This window comes from Girardinichthys multiradiatus, chromosome 6, assembly GCF_021462225.1.
Source record: "Girardinichthys multiradiatus isolate DD_20200921_A chromosome 6, DD_fGirMul_XY1, whole genome shotgun sequence".
Taxonomy (NCBI): domain Eukaryota; kingdom Metazoa; phylum Chordata; class Actinopteri; order Cyprinodontiformes; family Goodeidae; genus Girardinichthys; species Girardinichthys multiradiatus.
Window position 1 is genome coordinate 2,891,389 of NC_061799.1, and position 21,215 is coordinate 2,912,603.

At 39.7% G+C, this 21,215-nt stretch overlaps 1 protein-coding gene across 2 annotated transcripts in view; it reads right to left on the reverse strand.

Annotated features, from left to right (window-relative positions):
• The window catches only part of agla (amylo-alpha-1, 6-glucosidase, 4-alpha-glucanotransferase a), a 90,801-nt gene that overhangs the window by 48,232 nt on the left and 21,354 nt on the right, over positions 1-21,215 (reverse strand). The window contains exons 7-18 of one of the 2 annotated variants that reach the window (XM_047367754.1): positions 20,852-20,963; positions 19,898-20,024; positions 16,121-16,223; positions 14,935-15,032; positions 14,358-14,497; positions 14,078-14,265; positions 7,358-7,481; positions 5,752-5,915; positions 4,631-4,732; positions 4,066-4,221; positions 3,813-3,963; positions 3,609-3,733 (exon numbers count right to left, since the gene is read on the reverse strand). In XM_047367754.1, coding sequence (XP_047223710.1) covers positions 3,609-3,733; positions 3,813-3,963; positions 4,066-4,221; positions 4,631-4,732; positions 5,752-5,915; positions 7,358-7,481; positions 14,078-14,265; positions 14,358-14,497; positions 14,935-15,032; positions 16,121-16,223; positions 19,898-20,024; positions 20,852-20,963 — 1,590 coding nt within the window. Of the gene's footprint in view, positions 1-3,608; positions 3,734-3,812; positions 3,964-4,065; positions 4,222-4,630; positions 4,733-5,751; positions 5,916-7,357; positions 7,482-14,077; positions 14,266-14,351; positions 14,498-14,934; positions 15,033-16,120; positions 16,224-19,897; positions 20,025-20,851; positions 20,964-21,215 lie in introns of both variants that reach the window. The other variant, XM_047367753.1, reaches the window with a different exon arrangement.

A 21,215-nucleotide genomic window follows, 5' to 3' on the forward strand; every position in this document is an offset into this window, starting at 1 on the left:
AGACACAAAAGAATGGAAGAATGGGGGTCATCAACATTTGGGGCATATATACTGACAATACATATCTTTTGATTATGTATAGATATTTTTATTATTATAAATTTACCCTCTGGATCTGTAACTGTGTCTAATACTGTAAAGTTAACATTTTTGTGAATTAAGATTGCTACTCCCCTTTGCCTAGAATTATAGCAGGCAGAAAACAAATTAGGAAACTCAGGTGATATAAGATCATTTGCAGCTGTGGCAGATTTATGAATCTCTTGGAATAAGACGTCTGCCTGTAGTCTTTTAAGCTGATTAATTTTTTTTTACTTTTTCTCTCTGGTGCCGGCTCCATGCACATTCCATGTGAGAAACCTTAGTGTGCCCATAGTTGCGCATGTACCGCTAACATTGTACAGTGCATGTCACCACGAAAACAGATAGACCCAAGTGAAATCATCATCAGTGCTTGGGGTTGCCTGATATGAAGTCCAGAAGCAGAGATATGGCAGGGAAAAAGATAGAAAATTAAGAGGCTGCTTTGGGTAAGAGGGGGTGAGAGATATAAGGTTATGTTAATAGATATTTGTGTGTGTGTGAGTGTGCTTTTTGTGTGTGACAGAGAGAAAAGAGAGTGACAGAGAGGGGTGGTAACAAATGTAAATGAGAGGAAGATGAGGAGACAAAAAAAGGAGCAGATACCCAATAGCCCAGCCTTGGGCCCACCCACATCAAACAATGTAAACAACATGCTGAGCTGTGTTTTACATTACATTTGCCAGATATCTGACCTCTTATCTAACCAGTGTTACATGTTATAGATTAACCTGCTGTTGCTCCTAATAAAGCCAGGGAGTGATTTCCCGATCTCTAAACAACTGACCATTGATATAAAGTTTGTCTACAGCCACTGTAGCTCTGATGCCTTCGCTGATATATTTCTCCCTAATTGGGGATAAAACTCATCTCCGATCGAGGATCTCTTTTGGGAACTGGTCATTAACACTGAAGTTCGTTCCCCGCAGCTCTCTGCCCCGACTTTTGACCTGCTCTTTTTGTTTATAGTGCTCGAATTTTGCTACAATTGGCCGAGATCGGCTGTGTTCGGGTTTCTTACCTCCGAGCCGGTGAACACGATGGAAAGTGATGTTTTTTACCTCGTCACTTGGGAGTTTTAGCTGACGTTGGAGAAATTCACGGACCGTGGATTTGGCGTCCTCCTCTGCCCGTTCCGGGATACCGGCGAAAACAAGGTTGTCCCGCGTGCCCCGGGCTTGTATATCTAGGATGGTCTCCTTCATTTTTTTATTTTCTCCAGACAGCTGTGTCATTCCATTGGTGAGTGTTTTCACGCTATCCCTCAGTGTTTGGTTCTCAGCTGTTAGCGAAGCGAGTTGTTCTTGGATAAATTCCAGAGACTCCCTCAGAGCTTGAAATTCCCTGTGGAGAACTTCCACCAGGGCGAGACGGGCATCCAGGCTGGTTAGCTTCTTATCGATAGAGTCCAGGATATCAGCGTAGCTTTTCTCTGGAGAGATAGTGGAGGTGTCGGCCAAGCACTCTGAACAGGTGTGTTTTGATGTTGGTATGGCCATGGGTGGAGATTTTTGTGGCTTGCGCATTACAATGTTATCAAAACATACGTCCACGTAGCTCTCCAGGCTGTCCAAGGTTTCCTCGTCCAGTTTGTTTTATTGGGAAAATATGAGACAGTGGTTAGTATTTTACATGTTTCTATGTTCGGCTTGAATTTATTGGCTTGTTTTACATCAGTGAGGATCTCTGAATGATCCAATGTTGTCCCAAATGACTGATGATGATAAATAGAATGCACCTGTGTGTAATCAAGTCTCCATATAAATGCACCTGCTCTGTGATAGTCTCAGGGTTCTGTCCAAAGCGCAGAGAGCATCATGAAGACCAAGGAACACACCAGGCAGGTCTGAGATACTATTATGGAGAAGTTTAAAGCCGGATTAGGATACAAAAAGATTTCCCAAGCTTTAAACATCCCAAGAAGAACTGTGCAAGCAATCATATTGAAATGGAAGGAATATCAGACCACTGGAAATCTACCAAGACCCGGCCGTCCCTCTAAACGTTCATCGTGAACAACGGAGAAGACCGATCTGAGATGCAGTCAAGAGGCCCATGATCACTCTGGATGAACTGCAGAGATCTACAGCTGAGGTGGGAGAGTCTGTCCATAGGACAACAATCAGTCGTACACTGCACAAATCTGGCCTTTATGGAAGAGTGGCAAGAAGAAAGCCATTTCTCAAAGACATCCATAAAAAGTCTCGTTTAATGTTTGCCACAAGCCACCTGGGAGACACACCAAACATGAGGAAGAAGGTGCTCTGGTCAGATGAAACCAAAATCGAACTGCTTGGCCACAATGCAAAACAATATGTTTGGCATAAAAGCAACACAGCTCATCACCCTGAACACACCATCCCCACTGTCAAACATGGTGGTGGCAGCATCATGGTTTGGGCCTACTTTTCGTCAGGAGGGACAGGGAAGATGGTCAAAATTGATGGGAAGATGGATGGGGCCAAATACAGGATCATTCTGGAAGAAAACTTGTTGGAGTCTGCAAGAGACCTGAGACTGGGATGGAGATTTATCTTCCAACAAGACCATGATCCAAAATATAAAGCCAAATCTACAATGGAATGGTTCACAAATACACATATCCAGGTGTTGGAATGGCCAAGTCAAAGTCCAGACCTGAATCCAATCGAGAATCTATGGAAAGAGCTGAAGACTGCTGTTCACGAACGCTCTCCATCCAACCTCACTGAGTTCGAGCTGTTTTGCAAGGAAGAATGGGCAAGAATTTCATTCTCTCGATGTGCAAAACTGATAAAAACATACCCCAAGCGACTTGCAGCTGTAATTGCAGCAAAGGGTGGCGCTACAAAGTATTAAAGCAAGGGCGCCGAATAATATTGCGCGCCCCACTTTTCAGTTTTTTATTTGTTAAACAAGTTTGACACATTCAATAAATTTCATTCCACTTCACGATTGTGTCCCACTTGTTGTTGATTCTTCACAAAAGATTTGAATTTTATATCTTTATGTTTGAAGCCTGAACTAAAGTTCAAGGGGCCGAATACTTTCGCAAGGCACTCTATCTATCTATCTATCTATCTATCTATCTATCTATCTATCTATCTATCTATCTATCTATCTATCTATCTATCTATCTATCTATCTATCTATCTATCTATCTATCTATCTATCTATCTATCTATCTATCTATCTATCTATCTATCTATCTATCTATCTATATCAATATTTATATCTATATATATCTATATTGATATATAGATATATATAGATATTGATATATATATATCTATATATAGATATATATATATATCTATATATAGATATATATATATCTATATATATAGATAGATATAGATGTAGTATATATACACATATACATACATATATGTACATATTTATCTATCTATCTATAGATATATAAATATACTTTTACAATTGCTCTCCCTGTGGTTATTCGCCCAAGGCATCAGGTCAAAAGAAAAAAATCCAATACCTTCAAACCTCTACCCAGAAAGACATCAACAGTTTTCACAAAAATGTTTTACCGGTATATGCTCTTTTATTTCCACTGTGTATTCTGGCATGCCATTGATGTATTTCTCATGCTTCTTGTAACTCTCAGATTCCCTCTCCACTGTCCTTGCCTCAAGTACAATTTCTTCAATCTTGCCTGAAGAGAAGAGAAATAATTATTTTTTTCCCTATGGGTTATAGCAATTTTTACAAAGATGATGAAGTTGCCGCCTTACCAGGTATGAAAATAGGTGGGACATTGTTGTCGTACTGGTATGTTTTAGGGTTCTTGAAGGCTGTCCTGCTCACTGTTACCACAGACTGGTGTGTGCTGGGACAGTGACGGGTAATGGCAACAATATCTGCATCAACCTGATCCACATATACCTGAATGATGGAGAATGTTTGACATGTTGCTTTAAATAGGTATAATGACGTCAGTATGAGTTGACATTTTGTGCAATAGTAGCTTTGGGAAGTGCTCTGTACCTGTATAAATCCCTGGGCTGCCAGCTCCTGGTGCAGTTTGTTAAGAGCCAGTTTCCCAGCAATGATGCCACTCTGAAACCCAACTTCCCAAGTGGAGGTGGGAGCTGTAGAGGGATTCCACTTGGGGTAAAAACGCTCCTCTTTCACCACAGAAATCTGTCCTCAACAGAAAGGCATGAAAGCAACTTGTTTCAAATTTATATATTTCTGTCTTAGGTTTAAAGCAAAGAAAAGCTAAATTCCAAAAAGTCTGCTGTGAAAATATTAGTGCACAAATAATTTGAAAAAAGCAAACAGAAACTCTCTAATAAAGCAAATATACTTATGTTGCAGCACAGGTATTTGCATCAAAATTTCCTTTACAATATCAGCTGCAGCATGCCACATTTTTTAAGCTGACTGATAGCTAAATGTTGATATCAATAAAGATCAACATTCACAGCTGCATTTGAAGCAAAAGCTTCCCTGGTTTAGTATTGAGACACCTCCAGATCCAGCCTTCTAAACTACAAGCTGAAATAAAAAGTAAGCAAGTAAAGAGTGTGCCTGTGTGATCTAAATTAACCTGATGTGGCACCAGTTCATCATATCCTCTGGTGGAGCCAGTAGCACAGCAGGCCATGGAGACGACAGCAGAACTGGGCAAAGAGTCGAGGGCTGACCGTACCTGCAAACAGACCAACCAAAGAAAGCTGGTAACTGCTTCTTGGTCAAGAACGTTCAAATTAAAGCTCAGGTGAAATTAAACAAATACCGTATTTTCCGCACTATAAGGCGCACTTAAAAACCATTAATTTTCTCAAAAAATGACAGTGCGCCTTGTAATCCGGAGCGCCTTATATATGGATCAATTGGTTAATTGGTTGATCCATACTGGTTGTACACGCCGCTATGTCAAAATGTTTCAGTACGACTAGTAAACTACAAAGCCGCACCGCTCGCAGCATTACGGCTACCGTAGTCAGGGGTGTCGCCGAAGTAATAGCGGTAAACACCTGTACTGTGCTTACTCCTAGTCCAACACCACTTGTGTGTGTATAACGACCCCAAAATTGCACCTTTCAAGAGACACGCTTACGATGCTGAGTTCAAACTCAAGGCTGTCAGCTACGCAGTCGAACATGGGAATAGAGCAGCAACGAGAGAATTCAACAGTTAACACTACTATATTGTGAATGTACTAACGTTTGATTTAGTGCATCAAACTGTTTCTTTTACGTGTTTACTGAATCAGGGAAAAGTTTCCTTTCACGTTTTAACTAACGTTTGATTTCAACTTCAACTTCATAGACTCCAATGCATTCCTAACGTGCGGTTGGCTCTATTCAATAGAATTCTATGTAGAGGAGACCTTACCATGAGAGTGAATGGAGTTATCAGAACGCTGGTTTGTAGTGTATTAATAAAGTTTGACTGACTGACTTATCTGACTGTTTTATTGACATTCTCTTTAGCACAGCTCCATCTAGTGGATGCATAACGCAACCCCAGTCAAACGTTTGACTGCAGTAGCTTCTATTCTATGCGCCTTATAATCCGGTGCGCCCTATATATGAAAACAGTTCTAAAATAGGCCATTCATTGAAGGTGCACCTTATAATCCGGTGCGCCTTATAGTGCGGAAAATACGGTAGTTCCAAGCATCCCCAGTAAGTACAGTCTTATATGAAGCAGCCACAGACCAACCTGTATGGGGCACTCGTTGTCATGTGTGACATCCAGGAACATGGCGTGAGCAATGGAGGGCATCAGAGGACGCAGGGTAGGCTGAACGAAGGCTCCGACTGGCTCTCCACCATAGCGATACACCAGTCGGCCCTCTTCATGGCTGTCACCCGCCGACATGGCCTCTGGCAACAGGGCGAGGGGAGGTGAGAAGGGTTAGGTAAAACCAGATGTGTCACAACTCATTCCAAAATTTTAAATCTCTCTGCTGCTCTCACTTATTCTTATTTTTTCTTTTCTCTCATTTTTGCTTTACTAGCAGCAGCTCTTGAGCTACTTGGACCCCACTAGTGCACTAGTATTCTGGTAAGGGTCTGGAGGGATTCACTGTAATAGAGAATTTTAAATGAGAGGACACTAAGGTCTTCACTTAGATATTCCCTGCTTTATTAAGACAGAATGAATTCACTTACTGTTGCCCTTTTTATTTAACTAAACTGCTCCCACTAACCACTAATTTGAAATTTGTCAGTAAAACATAACCACCCCACCACCATGTTTAAAAATGAGCAACACCTCTTAAAATATTTCCAGTTTCTTGATCTCTTCAGCCCCTTCTCTTTCAATCACTCAGATCCAGATTAATCTTGTTTGTCTAGGACACTCTAGAAATTTCCCTAATCTGTTTTTGTGGCTTACAAGTAGTTATCAATGTAGCCTCTGTGTTTCTGTCAATACAGTCTTCACTGGATAGGGCTCTCTGATAAAGGCACATCTGTTGGACAGGTGTTTAAGGATTTATCTTTAACATAGTGATGGTTCTTGAATCTTCTTTGTGATTACAGAGTTCCCTAGTGCGTTGTTTTCCAAATAATATTTCAGACAACTGACTTTACAGTTTTTTCTTTACCTTTCATAGGCACAGGTATTCTCCTCAGATTGAATAAAGGTAGTGACAGACTGAATGGAAGAAGCAAGTCTAAGTAGCTCATCCATGATTAATATGTCAATAATACCCAAGTAATTATAAACACTAAATAAGGCACATTTCCTTCTCAAAACCCCTTTTATTCATTTATTATTTGGACCTGCTTAGTCCTAAATAGTGCCTAAAGATATTGGTGTGAATTGGCAATGAACGGAATTGAAGTGAAATAAAAAAGTACACATCATAGGTTGCCTATGCATAACAATGTGTGTACTGAGCACGTATAGTACTGTACTTCGTATGAGCGATGTAATCCCTAGTCTGGTAACAAAGATGTTATCCAGCTCCTCGCTGCCAGTGAACAGTTCAGCAACCACGTACAGACTAGGACACTCACCTCTGGCCACATCCAACATAAACTATAAAGAGCAACAGCAATGCAAACCAGAAAAAGGGGAGCAGAACCAGTGTAGGAAGTATGGGAAGGTAAAATGGTAAGACAGAGTGAGGGGGGTATTGTGAGGGGCAAAAAGCCAGTCAGTGATAACAGCCCTCAAAACAAGTAACACATGCAGCAGAGTAGTAATTCAATCAAAACAAGGGAAAACACACAGAGGAAGTTTGGGCATGGAGAGGTCATATGCAGTATGAAAAGAAAAAGACAAACAAAAATAGAAGGTAGTTCATAAATGCATGTACCTCTTATAAGGCTGCTGATTCCCAGCCGGTTAACAAATACATTGTCTACGGGTTCGCTGCCGGTAAAGAGTTCAGCTATCACATACAGGTTGGGTCTGACCACTCTGGCTGCATCCAACATGAACTAAACAAGACAAAAGGACAGCATCACAGACAGGGAGAGAACAACAGGATGCTGTTATTATAGAATCATCTGGATGAAAATCAGAGCTCTCCCTGGTATAAAGATGTGTCGATATTTAATACTTAATTGTATTAGTTTGTCAAAACAAATATTCAACCTGCACTGCGCTGCAAAAGTAGTCATAGAACACAAACTTTCTCACAAAATCACAATTTCTTTTTTTTGGGGGGGGCAGGGGGGATTAATTTCAGGTTTTTAGTCAGATTTGATGCAGAGCTTCTGTGAGCATAAGCTGTCAAATATTTCCATTGAATGTTAATTAAATTTGGAGCTAGGCCATTCTAACATGCATATGATTTGATCAAAATCACTGTAGCTCTGGTAGAATAGTTATGGTAGTCCTGCCAGATGGTGAACATGCACCCCAGTCTTTAAATCGTTTTTATTCCCAATTGTCTGCACAGTCTCCTAAATAAACATTGACCATTCTCAAGCTGTTAAATTTTTTTTTATCATCCCTGCGTCTGTCTGTCTGTACCCGCTTATATTAATAAAATAAAAAACTAAATCCAAACCAAAAACAAAACCCCATTAGCTTTATGGTGGCCCCTTTTTATTAATTTCTCTTCATTGAAGTAAATTAAAAATCACTTTTGTGTACTGTTGCACCCTAATGTTTTAATTTGTGTTAGTCTATCACCTAAAATCCCATTAAAATACTTTAACATCTGAATGCCCTTATTCTCAATTTTTAGATCAGTTATCTGACTTCTCATCTTAAAATGATAGCTTAAATATAGCCTTTAATGCTATCTTAGACTCAACTGGCTTTACTCAAAACATTAGCAAACCTACCCACCTTTGTCTTCTTTCTCTGGACCTTGTGCTGATATATGGTACTGAATGTAAAGAAATAATATTTCCTCATTACCTAGTTCTGTCTGACCATTTTTAATAACCTTAGAGTTTAAATTAACTGAGTACTCCACATCTGAAAGAACATTTTATTATAGTAGATCATTATCAGAAAATATTTTAACAACCTTTAAACAATCTGTTCCATTTTGTATTTCCTCATTATCACAGAAAAGCACAGTGGGTGGCAAAAGTTTGTTTCTTTCCTTTCACAAATTCATTCTCTTGTTCATAGCGTTACTTTGTCATTGAGTGGTGCATTAAACAATGTACCCCCCTTGAAAAAGAAGGTAATTATTCATAGTAGACTGGCTCCCTGGTTTAATTCAGAGCTTCGTAGTTTAAAGCACGCTGTTAGAAAATTGGAGTGAAAATGGAGCTCTACACACCTAGAACTTAATCTTTAAAAATGGTCTGCTATTGTATTAAGAGACAGTTCCCCAAGCTAGAACAGGTTATTTCTTTTTAGTACCATTGCTAAACTTACACAGAGCCATAGCTCTGTTGAGCCATCAATTCCTTTAGCTCTCAGCAGTAATGACTTTATGGGATTATGTTTTAATTAAATTGATTCTACTAAAAATAAAATCATTGAGATACTCCTGAACATGACTACTTCATCCTCAGTAAGTGAGACCTTAAGGTAGTCTTTTAAGGTAACTGTGATAAAACATTTACATAAGAAACCTTCACTTGATCAAGATGACTTACTAAATTACAGACCTTACATATCCAATCTTTCATTGTTATCTAAAATTCCTGAGAAAATACAGTAGTTGCTAATCAAGTGTGTGAACATTTCTACAGCAATGATCTGAAGAGTTTCAGTCAGCACTGGTGAAAGTCACTAATGATATTCTTTTGGCCTCAGACAATACACTGTGCGTGCTTTGTTAGATATCAGTGCAGTATTTAATACAGTCGTAACAATATTATCTTAGAACGGCTGAAACAAGCTGTAGGGACCAGGAGAACAGCACTAGGCTGGTTTAAATCGTATTTGTCTGACAGGTTCCAGTTTATTCATGTAATGATAAATCATCTTGAAACTCCAGGGTTACTTGTGGAGTACCACAGTGTTCAGTGTAGGGCTGCAACTAATGATTTTTTTAAACTTAATATCTTATTACATTTTCTCACATAAACATGAACAACAAAACAACATGTTCACAAAAAAAAAACAAATCTTTGACTGCTTGTGATGTGACATATTCAGTACAATATACTTACAGAAAAACATCTCCCTATAGTGATAAGCTAAGAGACTACAACTCGGAGGATGTGGGTGACAAGTATATATATCTACGTACATAAACACAATCACACATAAAAAAAAGAAATAAGCAAAAAAAGAAACACTCAGTCCCACTACTATTGACGGTGATGCAGTGCATGTATATCAGTAAAGAAAGAAACAAACTATGCCCCTCAAAAAGAAAATAAAATTATGTCCAGCCATACAATCCAAAAGGATTAGTTAGCCATTTTCCTCATTGTCATCTAACATCCATTTTAATAACACAGATGTGAGTCTTTTACCTACATATTTAAAGAAAGGAGTCCAGATCCTACAAAAATCATCAATCCTACATTAGAATCTATATGTTACAGTGGGGAGAACAAGTATTTGATACACTGCTGATTTTGCAGGTTTTCACACTTGCAAAGCATCTAGAAGTCTTTAATTTTTATCATAAGTACTCTTCAACTGTGAGTGATAGAATCTAAAACAAAAACCCAGAAAATCATGTTGTGTGATTTTTAATACTGTAAATATTTGATCACCTAACAACCAATAGAAATCCCGGCTCTCACAGGCCTGGTAGTTCTTTAAGAAGCCTTCCTGTTCTCCACTCATTACCTGTATTAACTGCACCCGTTTGAACTCGTTATCTGTATAAAAGACACCTGTCCACACACTCAATCAAACAAACTCCAACCTCTCCAAAATGACCGGAGAGCTGTGTGAGGACATCAAGGATAAAATAGTAGACCTGCACAAGGCTGGGATGGGCTACAGGAAAACAGCCAGGCAGCTTGGTGAGAAGGTAACAACTGTTGGCACAATTATAAGAAAATAGAACATGACGGTAAATATCCCTCGTTCTGGGGCTCCATGCAAGATCTCACCTCACGGGGCTTCAATGATCATGAGGAAAGTGACAAATCATTCCAGAACTACACGGCAGGACCTAGTTAATGACCTGAACAGAGCTGGAACCACAGTCTCAAAGAAGACCATTAGTAACACACTACGCTGCCATGGATTAAAATCCTGCGGTGTACGCAAGGTCCCCGTGCTCAAGCCAGCGCATGTCCAGGCCCGTCTGAAGTTTGCCACAGACCATCTGGATGATCCAGAGGAGGAATGTGAGAAGGTCAAGTGGTCTGATGAGACAAAAATAGAGCTTTTTGGTCTAAACTCCACTCGCCTTGTTTGGAGGAAGAAGGATGAGCACAACCCCAAGAACACCATCCCTAGCATGAAGCATGGAGGTTTAAACATCATTCTTTGGGGATGCTTTTCTGCAAAGGGGACAGGACGACTGCACCGTACTGAGGGGAGGATGAATGGGGCCACGTATCGGGAGATCTTAGCAAACAACCTCCTGCCCTCAGTAAGGGCACTAAAGATGTGTTGTGGCTGGGTCTTCCAGTATGACAACAACCCGAAGCAGACAGCCAGGGCAACTAAGGAGTGGTTACGTAAGAAGCATCTCAAGGTCGTGGAGTAGCCTAGCTTGTCTCCACACCTGAACCCAATCGAAAATCTTTAGAAAGAGCTGAAAGTCCGTATTGCCCAGCGACAGCCCTGAAACCTAAAGGATCTGGAGAAGATCTGTATGGAGTACTGGTCCAAAACCACTGCTGCAATGTGTGCAACCCTCGTCAAGAACTACAGGAAGCGTCTGATATTTGCAATTGCAAACAAAGGTTTCGGTTCCAAATATTAAGTTTTGTTTTTCTGATGTATCAAATACTTATTCCATGTAATAAAATGCAAATTAATTCCTTAAAAATCACACAATGTGATTTTCAGTATTTTTGTTTTAGATTCCGTCACTCACAGTTGAAGAATACCTATGCTTTGCAAGTGGGAGAACCTGCAAAATCGGCAGTGTATCAAATACATGTTCTCCCCACTGTATATTGTCCACCACTGTCCTTCACACAATTCAAGTTTAAAAGGGCAATTTCTTATTTATCAGGATACATACCCCTCTACTGTTTGATGTGTAGGATGCAAAGAAAGGTTGGCCCACCCAGTCCCGTTTACGTTTAGGATGTTCTAGGTCCTTCAGATGGGTGTCCTATAAGAGGGCAATTTCCACTCCTTCCTTTTTAAGAGCAGTGAGGATTTACGTTCTCTTCGCTGGGTGATGAATGCCCCGAACATTCCAAGTACAAAGTTTAATACTGGGAGTACTCATAGTTAAGACAGGGACAGAGCAGATCCTGAAGTGCAGCTACTCATCACTGTTGCATAGTTATCCGTATCCATAATTCAGATCCAAGATGTCTTTGAACAGTATAAAACGTATGCCAACAGAACTAAGCGTACTGCTACACAGTGGCCATTAGGTCACTAGGTTCTTCGCAAACCATAGTAGAACCCCTAAACTTAAAATCACACCATAGAGAGCAGGTAGAAATGCTGCTTTTAGGTGGAGGACCCCCTGCCTAATGCCAAATGCAAATCCTGAAAGAAGTTGGGTAGATCATGGCATACCGAGCCCCCTCCACAGTCTGGTGCTTCCTCCGTGCCTGATCGTATTCGCATTGTCTTTTCTGTGTAGCAGCAGCAAAGACCGGGAAAAAGGCGACCCCCGCCACGTCCTGACGGATGTCTTTGAGTCGTCTGGCCACATCCATCACACTTTGAGGATCACTGAAGCTATAATACCTCACCATCATTGCGCGTGAAAATCTTGAAGTCTGGGGACCAGGGAGCTTATGTGCCCTCTCCAACTTGATGTTGGTGTCCAGCAGAAGAAGCTTGGAAATCCAGGACTCCATAAAGGTTGTTGGATTTGTCCCCTACAGCTTCTCTTGCAAGCCAATAATTCTCAGATTTTTACGTCCACCTCTATGCCCATAATCCTAAAGCCGCTTTGACATCTGATTCACTTTTTTTTCCAAAGCTAGTGAACTTATATAAAGATAATAGATTGATCTGTTGATTATTTTTTCAATTAAATCGATTAATAATCGACAGCAAAAGGTACTTAATTGCAGGGTTTTACAGAATTTGACCAGGTGAAGTTCAAACTTTACCACTTGAGGAGTTCTGGATATAACATATTTATCAACAAAGAAAGTTTGACATCTTAATTAAATTAAACTTAACAGGTTTCTAGGATTTCCTTGTTTCACCTCTGGAACATTGTCAAATTAGGAATATCCTATCCAGAAGTGACGCTGAAAATCTAGTCCATGCATTTGTTACTTCAAGGCTGGACTATTGTAATTTTTTAGGATGTCCACAATATGCAGTTAAAAGCCTTCAGCTGATCCAAAAAATTGCAGCAAGAGTTCTGATGAAAATAGAGCGAACCTATGTCTCCTATTTTAGCTTCCCTTCATCGGCTCCCTGTTAAATCCAGAATAGAATTAAAAATTCTCTTCATATATAAAGCCCTTAATGATCTAGCTCCATCATAAATCAGAGATCTGATTGTTCCATGTATTCCTAACAGAGCACTTCATTCTCAGACTGCAGGTTTACTGGTGGTTCCTAAAGTTTTTAGAAGTAGAATGGGAGATCTTTTAGTCATCAGGCTCCTCTCCTGCGGAACCAGCTCCCAGTTTTAGTCCGTGAGACAGACACCCTGTCTACTTTTAAGGCTAGGCTATCCTGAGCAATCTCTGTAGTTATGCTGCTATAAGTGTGTTGTGAATTGGAACTATATAAATAAACTGAATAGAATTGAACTGAATTATAGTTGCAATGTGACAAAATCCTGACAAAGTTCAAAGATGTGAATACTTTGCAAAGTACTGTAAACATGCAATCAAACTGGGGAAGTGCAAAATACAAATACAGCATATATAAAAGAATAATAAAGAAAACTGAGTTTCCAGACACAATTCAGTTATGTTCCATCTATTTAATTATTAAGCTTAAATTAGAATGTTCCATCCACATAGATTATATATCATGCTGCTTTCTGTTTTGTTTATTTTTTTTTGCAAGTTCTTAATAATAACTTGATTTAACAACAGTGTCAAACACAGGCAAGAATTCTGAGGTCTGTAAGAGTGTATTCACACCTGCCATATTTGGTCTGCTTTGGTGTTGAATGGTTTACTCGACACGATGATTTTGCAGCTGTAATAACTGCACAAAAATGCAGTTATTACTGCAGATTTACAGAACAGAAATGCGGCAACCATTACTTCTATGATTGTTTTATTCCATTTCTGGGTGCCGTGCTCTGTCCCACCCTAGTCATTTTTGTCCAATTGAGGCTTTGTTTACAGTACAGTTCACTTACAGAAAGTACAATGTGATAGCGAACTGCACCAAACAATAAAAAGTCCACATTTGGTCTGGCCCAAACAAGTGGACCAAAGAACTTTCCTGGTGTGAATACACGCTAAGAACAACATTATTGCAAAATGGTTTTATTGAATTCCATTGGGTTTAGGATGAAGTATTTTGTGACAACGGTAGACAGTACCTCAGCAACATGCAAGGGTGTAGAGTGGCAGTTGTCCAATCGGACTCCATGGAAATATTTGGCAGTAATTTCCGTGTATTTCTGCATGTGCTCCCACAGGTAGGGGCAATCCTCGGGTGCATTACCATAACGGAGCTTGACACTGTCTCCCCAGCAGATTAGCTCCCGACGGAGGTACACATTGGACCCTACACAGAAAACACACCTCAACAATCCTACATACAGACTACTGTTTAATCATAAACAATCTCTGTTTGCTAGGCTGTTCTTTCACCTCTACCTTCTTCAGCAAAGTTGCGCAGTGGATCATCACCCATTACCCAACCATTGTGAGCCAGGAAGTGGCACATCTTATCTGGTTGGTATAGAAACTCCATCTCCTGCTCCAAAGTCATTTCCACAAATGGGAAGGTGAAATACCTGGAGCAGAGGGATGATGACCCACACATCTCAGTCATATAAAGCTTTCACCTTTATGAATTAAAAGTATTCAATTTGTTCATTCAAGAACATAAATGGCTTCTGATGCTAGCTTCTTGCTTTCCTTTAGCATATTACTGATAAAAAATGGTGGTTCATGTCAGTTTTTTTGGCAGACTAAATCTCCTTTTTCAGTAAAGAAAGAACTGCGCTCGAACCAAAAGTGAAAAAAATTTAGACTGGTGTTACTCCAACAAAGTAATGCATATATGATAATTAGCTATTAATCTTACGAGTTTCATTCTAGCAATAACATAGTTGTGTAATGTAAACATCAACAGTAATGTAAAACCATCTCCAATTGGCAAAGATGTCCAGTCTACTTTTCTAATGCTCATTTGTATATCTATATACTCTGTTCCTTCCACAGTCGTTACCTGGGGACTAGAGGGTTTTTCCTGGTAATGGGACCCAGTTTAGGACCGTGGTCAGCTAGACGTTCATACACTATGTTCCCCACAACGCAGTTGACTGCCTAGCAAAAAGAAATACAAGGAAGAGGAAAATAATTTCCTGTGAATTTAATGCAATATCTAACACAGCAGAATGTTTTCATTTTGACCATAAAAAGGAATAAAATGTAATTAAAACTGTCCAGTAAACTAGACAGGTGCACTGCAAACATGCAGGCATTCCAGTCAATTTAAGGCCATAGTCTTTCCACTGTTCTTTGAACCAACTATAACCATAACATAATAGTTATGCCCACTTCAGGTAGAGAACGGGCGAGATGTTAGGGGAATTCTGACGGAGAAGCAGCCCAATGTACAACATGCTGTGATGTGCTTTTTCTGCTGAAATTGTTCCAACAAATCAAGATATTTATAAATCTAGCCAGAGTAATTCTTCTGTGTGGCTTGACTGCACACGCTAGCAATAACTAATCAAACTCATCTTACAGTCTCCGATGTGTCTGTCCATCTTTAGAAGGCAGCTAAATAACAATCTTCCCCACAACAACCCCCTAAAAACAGTGTCATTTACTTCTCTGTGGTTTGTTTGAAGGTGGTGAGCTTTTCTGTGCTGCCTTTAACTTGTTCACAAGGTTTTGATTTTACTCGTTTCTAGACATCTTGAACACATCACCGATCCATAATAATTGTTTCTCTTTTAATCCATCCCATTATAGCCTTTTTTTCTCTCTCTGCGGGATGCGACTCTGTCCCGCTCAACTGGTCAGAGTTTGCTGCCTCCTTCGTTGAGCATTAGCCCTCCGTAGCCAACAAATAGCAGCCAGCAGAATACAGAGATTTTCTGTCATCAGTGGATTCCTTTAGTTATTGGGACGCTCACGTTTCAGTTTCAGAAATGTTTATGCGTCCAGGAGGCTGTAAGTTTGCATCTTTCATTGTGCGGTGAATTCCTAAAATTGTGCTGTTTCTGTTTTGTAGAAACCATAAAATTCATCATAAAACTCATCATAAAAATTATTGATAATAAAGAGTGGCATGAGTGTAACTGACATCTACAATAATTTGTTCCAGCCGGACAACCTGGGGAGATTAACAATTTAAATCAGTCACCTTACACAGATGGAATATACCAACACCTCCATCATATTACCTGCTTCTGATGCTGTTGCACAATGTGGTACTGTTCTTCATTCAGCTGAGTTAACCTCTGTTTCAGGCGTCCACAGCACTCCTCGATATGCTGTGGTGAGGAGCTGGAGCGGAAAGCAACAAGAGGATACGAATGAAACAATTTCAAGTTAGATGAAACTGTATACAGATAAATATGTACTACATGCATCAAGAGTCTTAAAACAAAACATGACCTATTACCCCTATCACAGTGGTGTATGAATATATTCTGCTTTAACTAAAGATGCTCCGGCATCACCTTTCTACAATCTATAATCTCCAGGAAAGCCAGCCTGCAATGGTTTTTTTACACATGTTAAAAAATTGAGGGAATGAGTGCCACAACTTTGAGATGGTGTCTATACTGCACACATATGCAGCACTGCTATAGAATATACACAAGGGGTACCCAAATATATACACATAGAATGTGCAAAAAGCTTTGAACATCTAGAAGTAAATTATTATTTCCTGATGCAGTGACAGACAATTATCCACCCTTGATCCCAAAACACACTCACTATACTAAACATGGGCACACCATAAACCTACACACCTGCTTTACAGACGTGCAGATCATGTTCCGATCAATGTCAAGTACTTTTTAGACAGGCCAACATAGGCAGCAAGAAAAAAATCTTTGTGGCAGCATATTAGGGTGTACAACATGACTTATTATAAGTAAAGTCAAAATACAGAAGCAGTATGAAAACCTAAGTACACCTGTCAAAAAAAGGTGAGATCTTTCCATGTAATCCATGTAACACTCATTAACTGCTACAGTTAAATCCATAAAAACTACGATAAATATCCTTTTGTGTAATCCATGCAATAATTATTAAAATACACAGTTGAGGCAGTAGAGAGTGAAACAAGCATGTTCTCATATTCTGGAGCTGAGAGACTGGAAAGGCCTGTGTGGAGCCACATATTATCTGCCACATATTATCTGTCTTATTTGTTGCAACAATATAAAAAAGTATATCTAAAGAAAATGATGTATGATGATTTTACATTCTTTCACATGTATTAAATGAAATTAGCAATCTTTGATTAACAAGTTAAAAGATGTATGATTGAAATGTGATTAAGAACTGAGGATTAGAGTAAAAAAATATTAAGGTTTGACATTCTCAGCTATATATGAAAGAAATATAACGTTAATCATTTGTGAAGTATGAATAAAAAGAATTGTAACTGTGTTTTAAAGTAAATGCAGAAAGCTGAAGAATGGAATGTGTAATACTGTGTTAAGTTTAAAACTGAACAGATTAGGGAAAGAACTGTAGAATGACTGGGAGTGAGGAGAGCCAGTTGTATGCTGACAATGAATCCTTTTGTAAAGAAGGAAGGGAGGAGGCGACTATAGCCAACTGTGGGGTTATTATTGGCATCTCCATGGCCGAAACAACAGCATCCGTGGGTCACAGTGACTAAAGTGTTGGGCAATAACCAAGAAGCCGAGCGCATCAGTGGGTCACGGTGACCGTGGCTAAAGTATTGGGCAATAACCAAGAAGCCGAGCGGAAAGGGTTGCGCAGTAACTAAGAAGCCTAATTGACCAGTCAGCCCCTTGACTGGTGAAAGCATCAAGCGCTATAAAAACAATGCTGAAAGCAGAAACGGGGTTGTTTCCTCGCAGAAGACCAGTGATCAAGATCAGACGGAGAAACGAAGCTTAGATGGAAAAGGAACAGAGACACAGCCCCACTGATCGACTGCATTAAAAAAGAGGATCAACCCGTGGGCCCAGAAAGGACTGTGCCTCAAGATTAAGAATCTGATTTCATCTAAAGCCTTTTTATCCAGACAACAGAAGTGAACTTGATCGGTGAACAGCTGATTGCTCTAAGTATCAGGATTCTGGAAGCTCTGAATCAACCTCATTTATGTCTCCGGGTTTCCTTCAACTCTTCAGCCTCTGGAAACTACTGTCTTTGGAGACATATAACAACAAAGATCCTGTTTAACCATCAAAGCCTGGAGCATCAGTGCCTGCCACTTAAAGGAAGAAGACTGAAGATTACCATATTTTCCGCACTATAAGGCGCACCTTCAAAGAATGGCCTATTTTTAGAACTTTTTTCATATATAGGGCGCACCAGATTATAAGGCGCATAGAATAGAAGCTACTGCAGTCAAACGTTTGACTGGGGTTGCGTTATGCATCCACTAGATGGAGCTGTGCTAAAGAGAATGTCAACAAAACAGTCAGATAAGTCAGTCAGTCAAACTTTATTAATACACTACAAACCAGCGTTCTGATAACTCCATTCACTCTCATGGTAAGGTCTCCTCTACATAGAATTCTATTGAATAGAGCCAACCGCACGTTAGAAATGCATTGGAGTCTATGAAGTTGAAGTTGAAATCAAACGTTAGTTAAAACGTGAAAGGGAACTTTTCCCTGATTCAGTAAAAACGTAAAAGAAACAGTTTGATGCACTAAATCAAACGTTAGTACATTCACAATATAGTAGCGTTAACTGTTGAATTCTCTCGCTGCTGCTCTATTCCCATGTTCAACTGCGTAGCTGACAGCCTTGAGTTTGAACTCAGCATCGTAAGCGTGTCTTTTGAAATGTGCAATTTTGGGGTCGTTATACACACACAAGTGGTGTTGGACTAGGAGTAAGCACAGTACAGGTGTTTACCGCTATTACTTCGGCGACACCCCTGACTACGGTAGCCGTAATGCTGCAAGCGGTGCGGCTTTGTAGTTTACCAGTCGTACTGAAACATTTTGACAGAGCGCCGTGTACAACCAGTATGGATCAACCAATTAACCAATTGATCCATATATAAGGCGCTCCGGATTACAAGGCGCACTGTCATTTTTTGAGAAAATTAATGGTTTTTAAGTGCGCCTTATAGTGCGGAAAATACGGTAAGTCATATTCCCTTCAAGAAACCACTCGTTACCAGAAGAATTCTTCTCCATCAGGTGCATGGATGAGCCTCCGTCTTCAAAGCCTCTCCAAACTCACTAGTTTCAGCATCAGGGAAAGACAGGTTGAGTTGATTGATTCATTTCTATTATTGAAATTATTTTAAGTTGCCGAATTTAAGCTTTTACTGACCCCTGCAAGAGCGTTACTAATTAAAGAAAGCATTTAAAATTCTAGTTAAATCATGGACATTCAATTATTTGAGTCACCGTATTTTGTGGTTTTTCATTGGTGGTGAAAAGTCTTGTTGCCTGGTTCCAAGATATTTTAGGAGGTTTTTATAGGTTGCCTTAGTCAAGTTTGTTAAAAAAGCGCCCTTGGGGCTCGTGCCGAGCCACTAAAATTAACCTAGCCCATATACCAAGAGCCAGTTGTAAAATTAGGGAATGAGCAGCCGTGAACAAAAGTAACTGTCGAGGGTGTGGATGACTGCGATAGGCTACTCAGTCGTCCAGACCTCCAGTTGAAGAAGGGCGAGACTTTTGGATGAAGGCTGTCAGAGGCTAGGCGAGTCATTTCCCGACACCAGCTTAAACAGAACTTTCAGTAAACCTGCTTAGTAAGATCTTTCAGGAATGAAGGATTTTTCTAATGTATAAGTGGACAGTTAAGATGGACGACCTATAGCATAAAATTCCAATAAAACACATTCAGGTTTGTGACTATAACAAAATGTGGATAAGTTCAAAGTTTTTGAATACTTCTGCAGGAATTGTACTTTCATTATTTATCTTCTGCTAATTATATAATATAGCAAGACATTCAACAAACGTACTTAACATTAACAAGGTGAGATTTCAGGGTCTCACCTGTGAGGTACAAATGTCTCCAAAGCTGAGTCCATGTCCACTGTGTTGCCATAACGACAGTACTGGGGGTCTTGAATGATCTTGAACCCTTTTTTTCCTTCAGTCTTACGGTGATCCAGTTTGCTGCCTAAAATAGTACCACAAAATTATTTGCCTGTTAAATGGTCTAAATTATGATCTTGGACAGTGATCTTTGTGAATGGTACAGTGACAAGCTCATACTACCTGAATAACATGAATATGGTTATTATGCCTCTGTATGAACAACACACGTCTTTTCATGGACGACCATGCTCCAGCTTATCAAGGTCTTAACAACAGCTGCTCGAGACTGGACTACCTTAAATGGAGTGCCCTTTACTTTCTCCAGACCTGAACCCCATTAGAAAATCAACGGGATTAGCTTCTAGAGGCTCATTACTGTGTACCCCAGAACCTCAATGACCTGAGGGCCGCTCTTCAAGCAAAGCGGGATGCCATGCATCAGCACACAATACTTTGACTTGTGAACAGCATGAGACGTCGTTGTCAAGCTCTAATTGATAGTTAAGGGCACCTTATTGAGACACTGAAATTTTTGTTGTGGTATACCCACCACTGTTGTTGGCTTTTGTTTCAATAAATAGTTTGAGACAAGGAAATCAAATACTGTATGCTTTTACATACATATGCCCTTCTTTTATTATATATCAGTGTAGCGTAAACATTTTGGCTTCTCCACAAATTTTACCTGAAAATGAAAGATCCCTAACTTTTTGTAGTGTAAGTAAAAAAAGTCACAAAAATGCCTTAAAATTTCAAAGTTTTTGGGATATCCGACTACTTGTTGGGAGTTGGAAATGTGAAAACTTTTGTTTGCCATTAATTGTACAATATGCGACTCCTTCAATAAAATAAGCTATTCGATTAACATTGTTAAGCAGCAATATATCCAACCTTCAATGATATACACACCATTTTGTAGCAGAATTTTGAACAGCTCCACGGCACTTTCCACGTTGACCTGGTAGAACTCCCACAGTTTGATCTGAGGAAATATGTCCTCCCAAAACACGCTGCGGAGGGCCTGACAAGACAGCAAAACACAATCATCTTCATTATTACACAACCTACTGGCAGCAAAATGCTACTAAGAAACTGCTATTCAGCATTACATATTGTGTATCCCTACACTGGATTCACAGTTTATTAAATCAATCGGTCACTCATGGGCCACTTTATTAGGTACATGTGTCCAACTGCTCATTAACACAAATTTCTAATCAGCTAATTACATGACAGCAACTCAATGCATTTAGGCATGTAGACATGGTCAAGA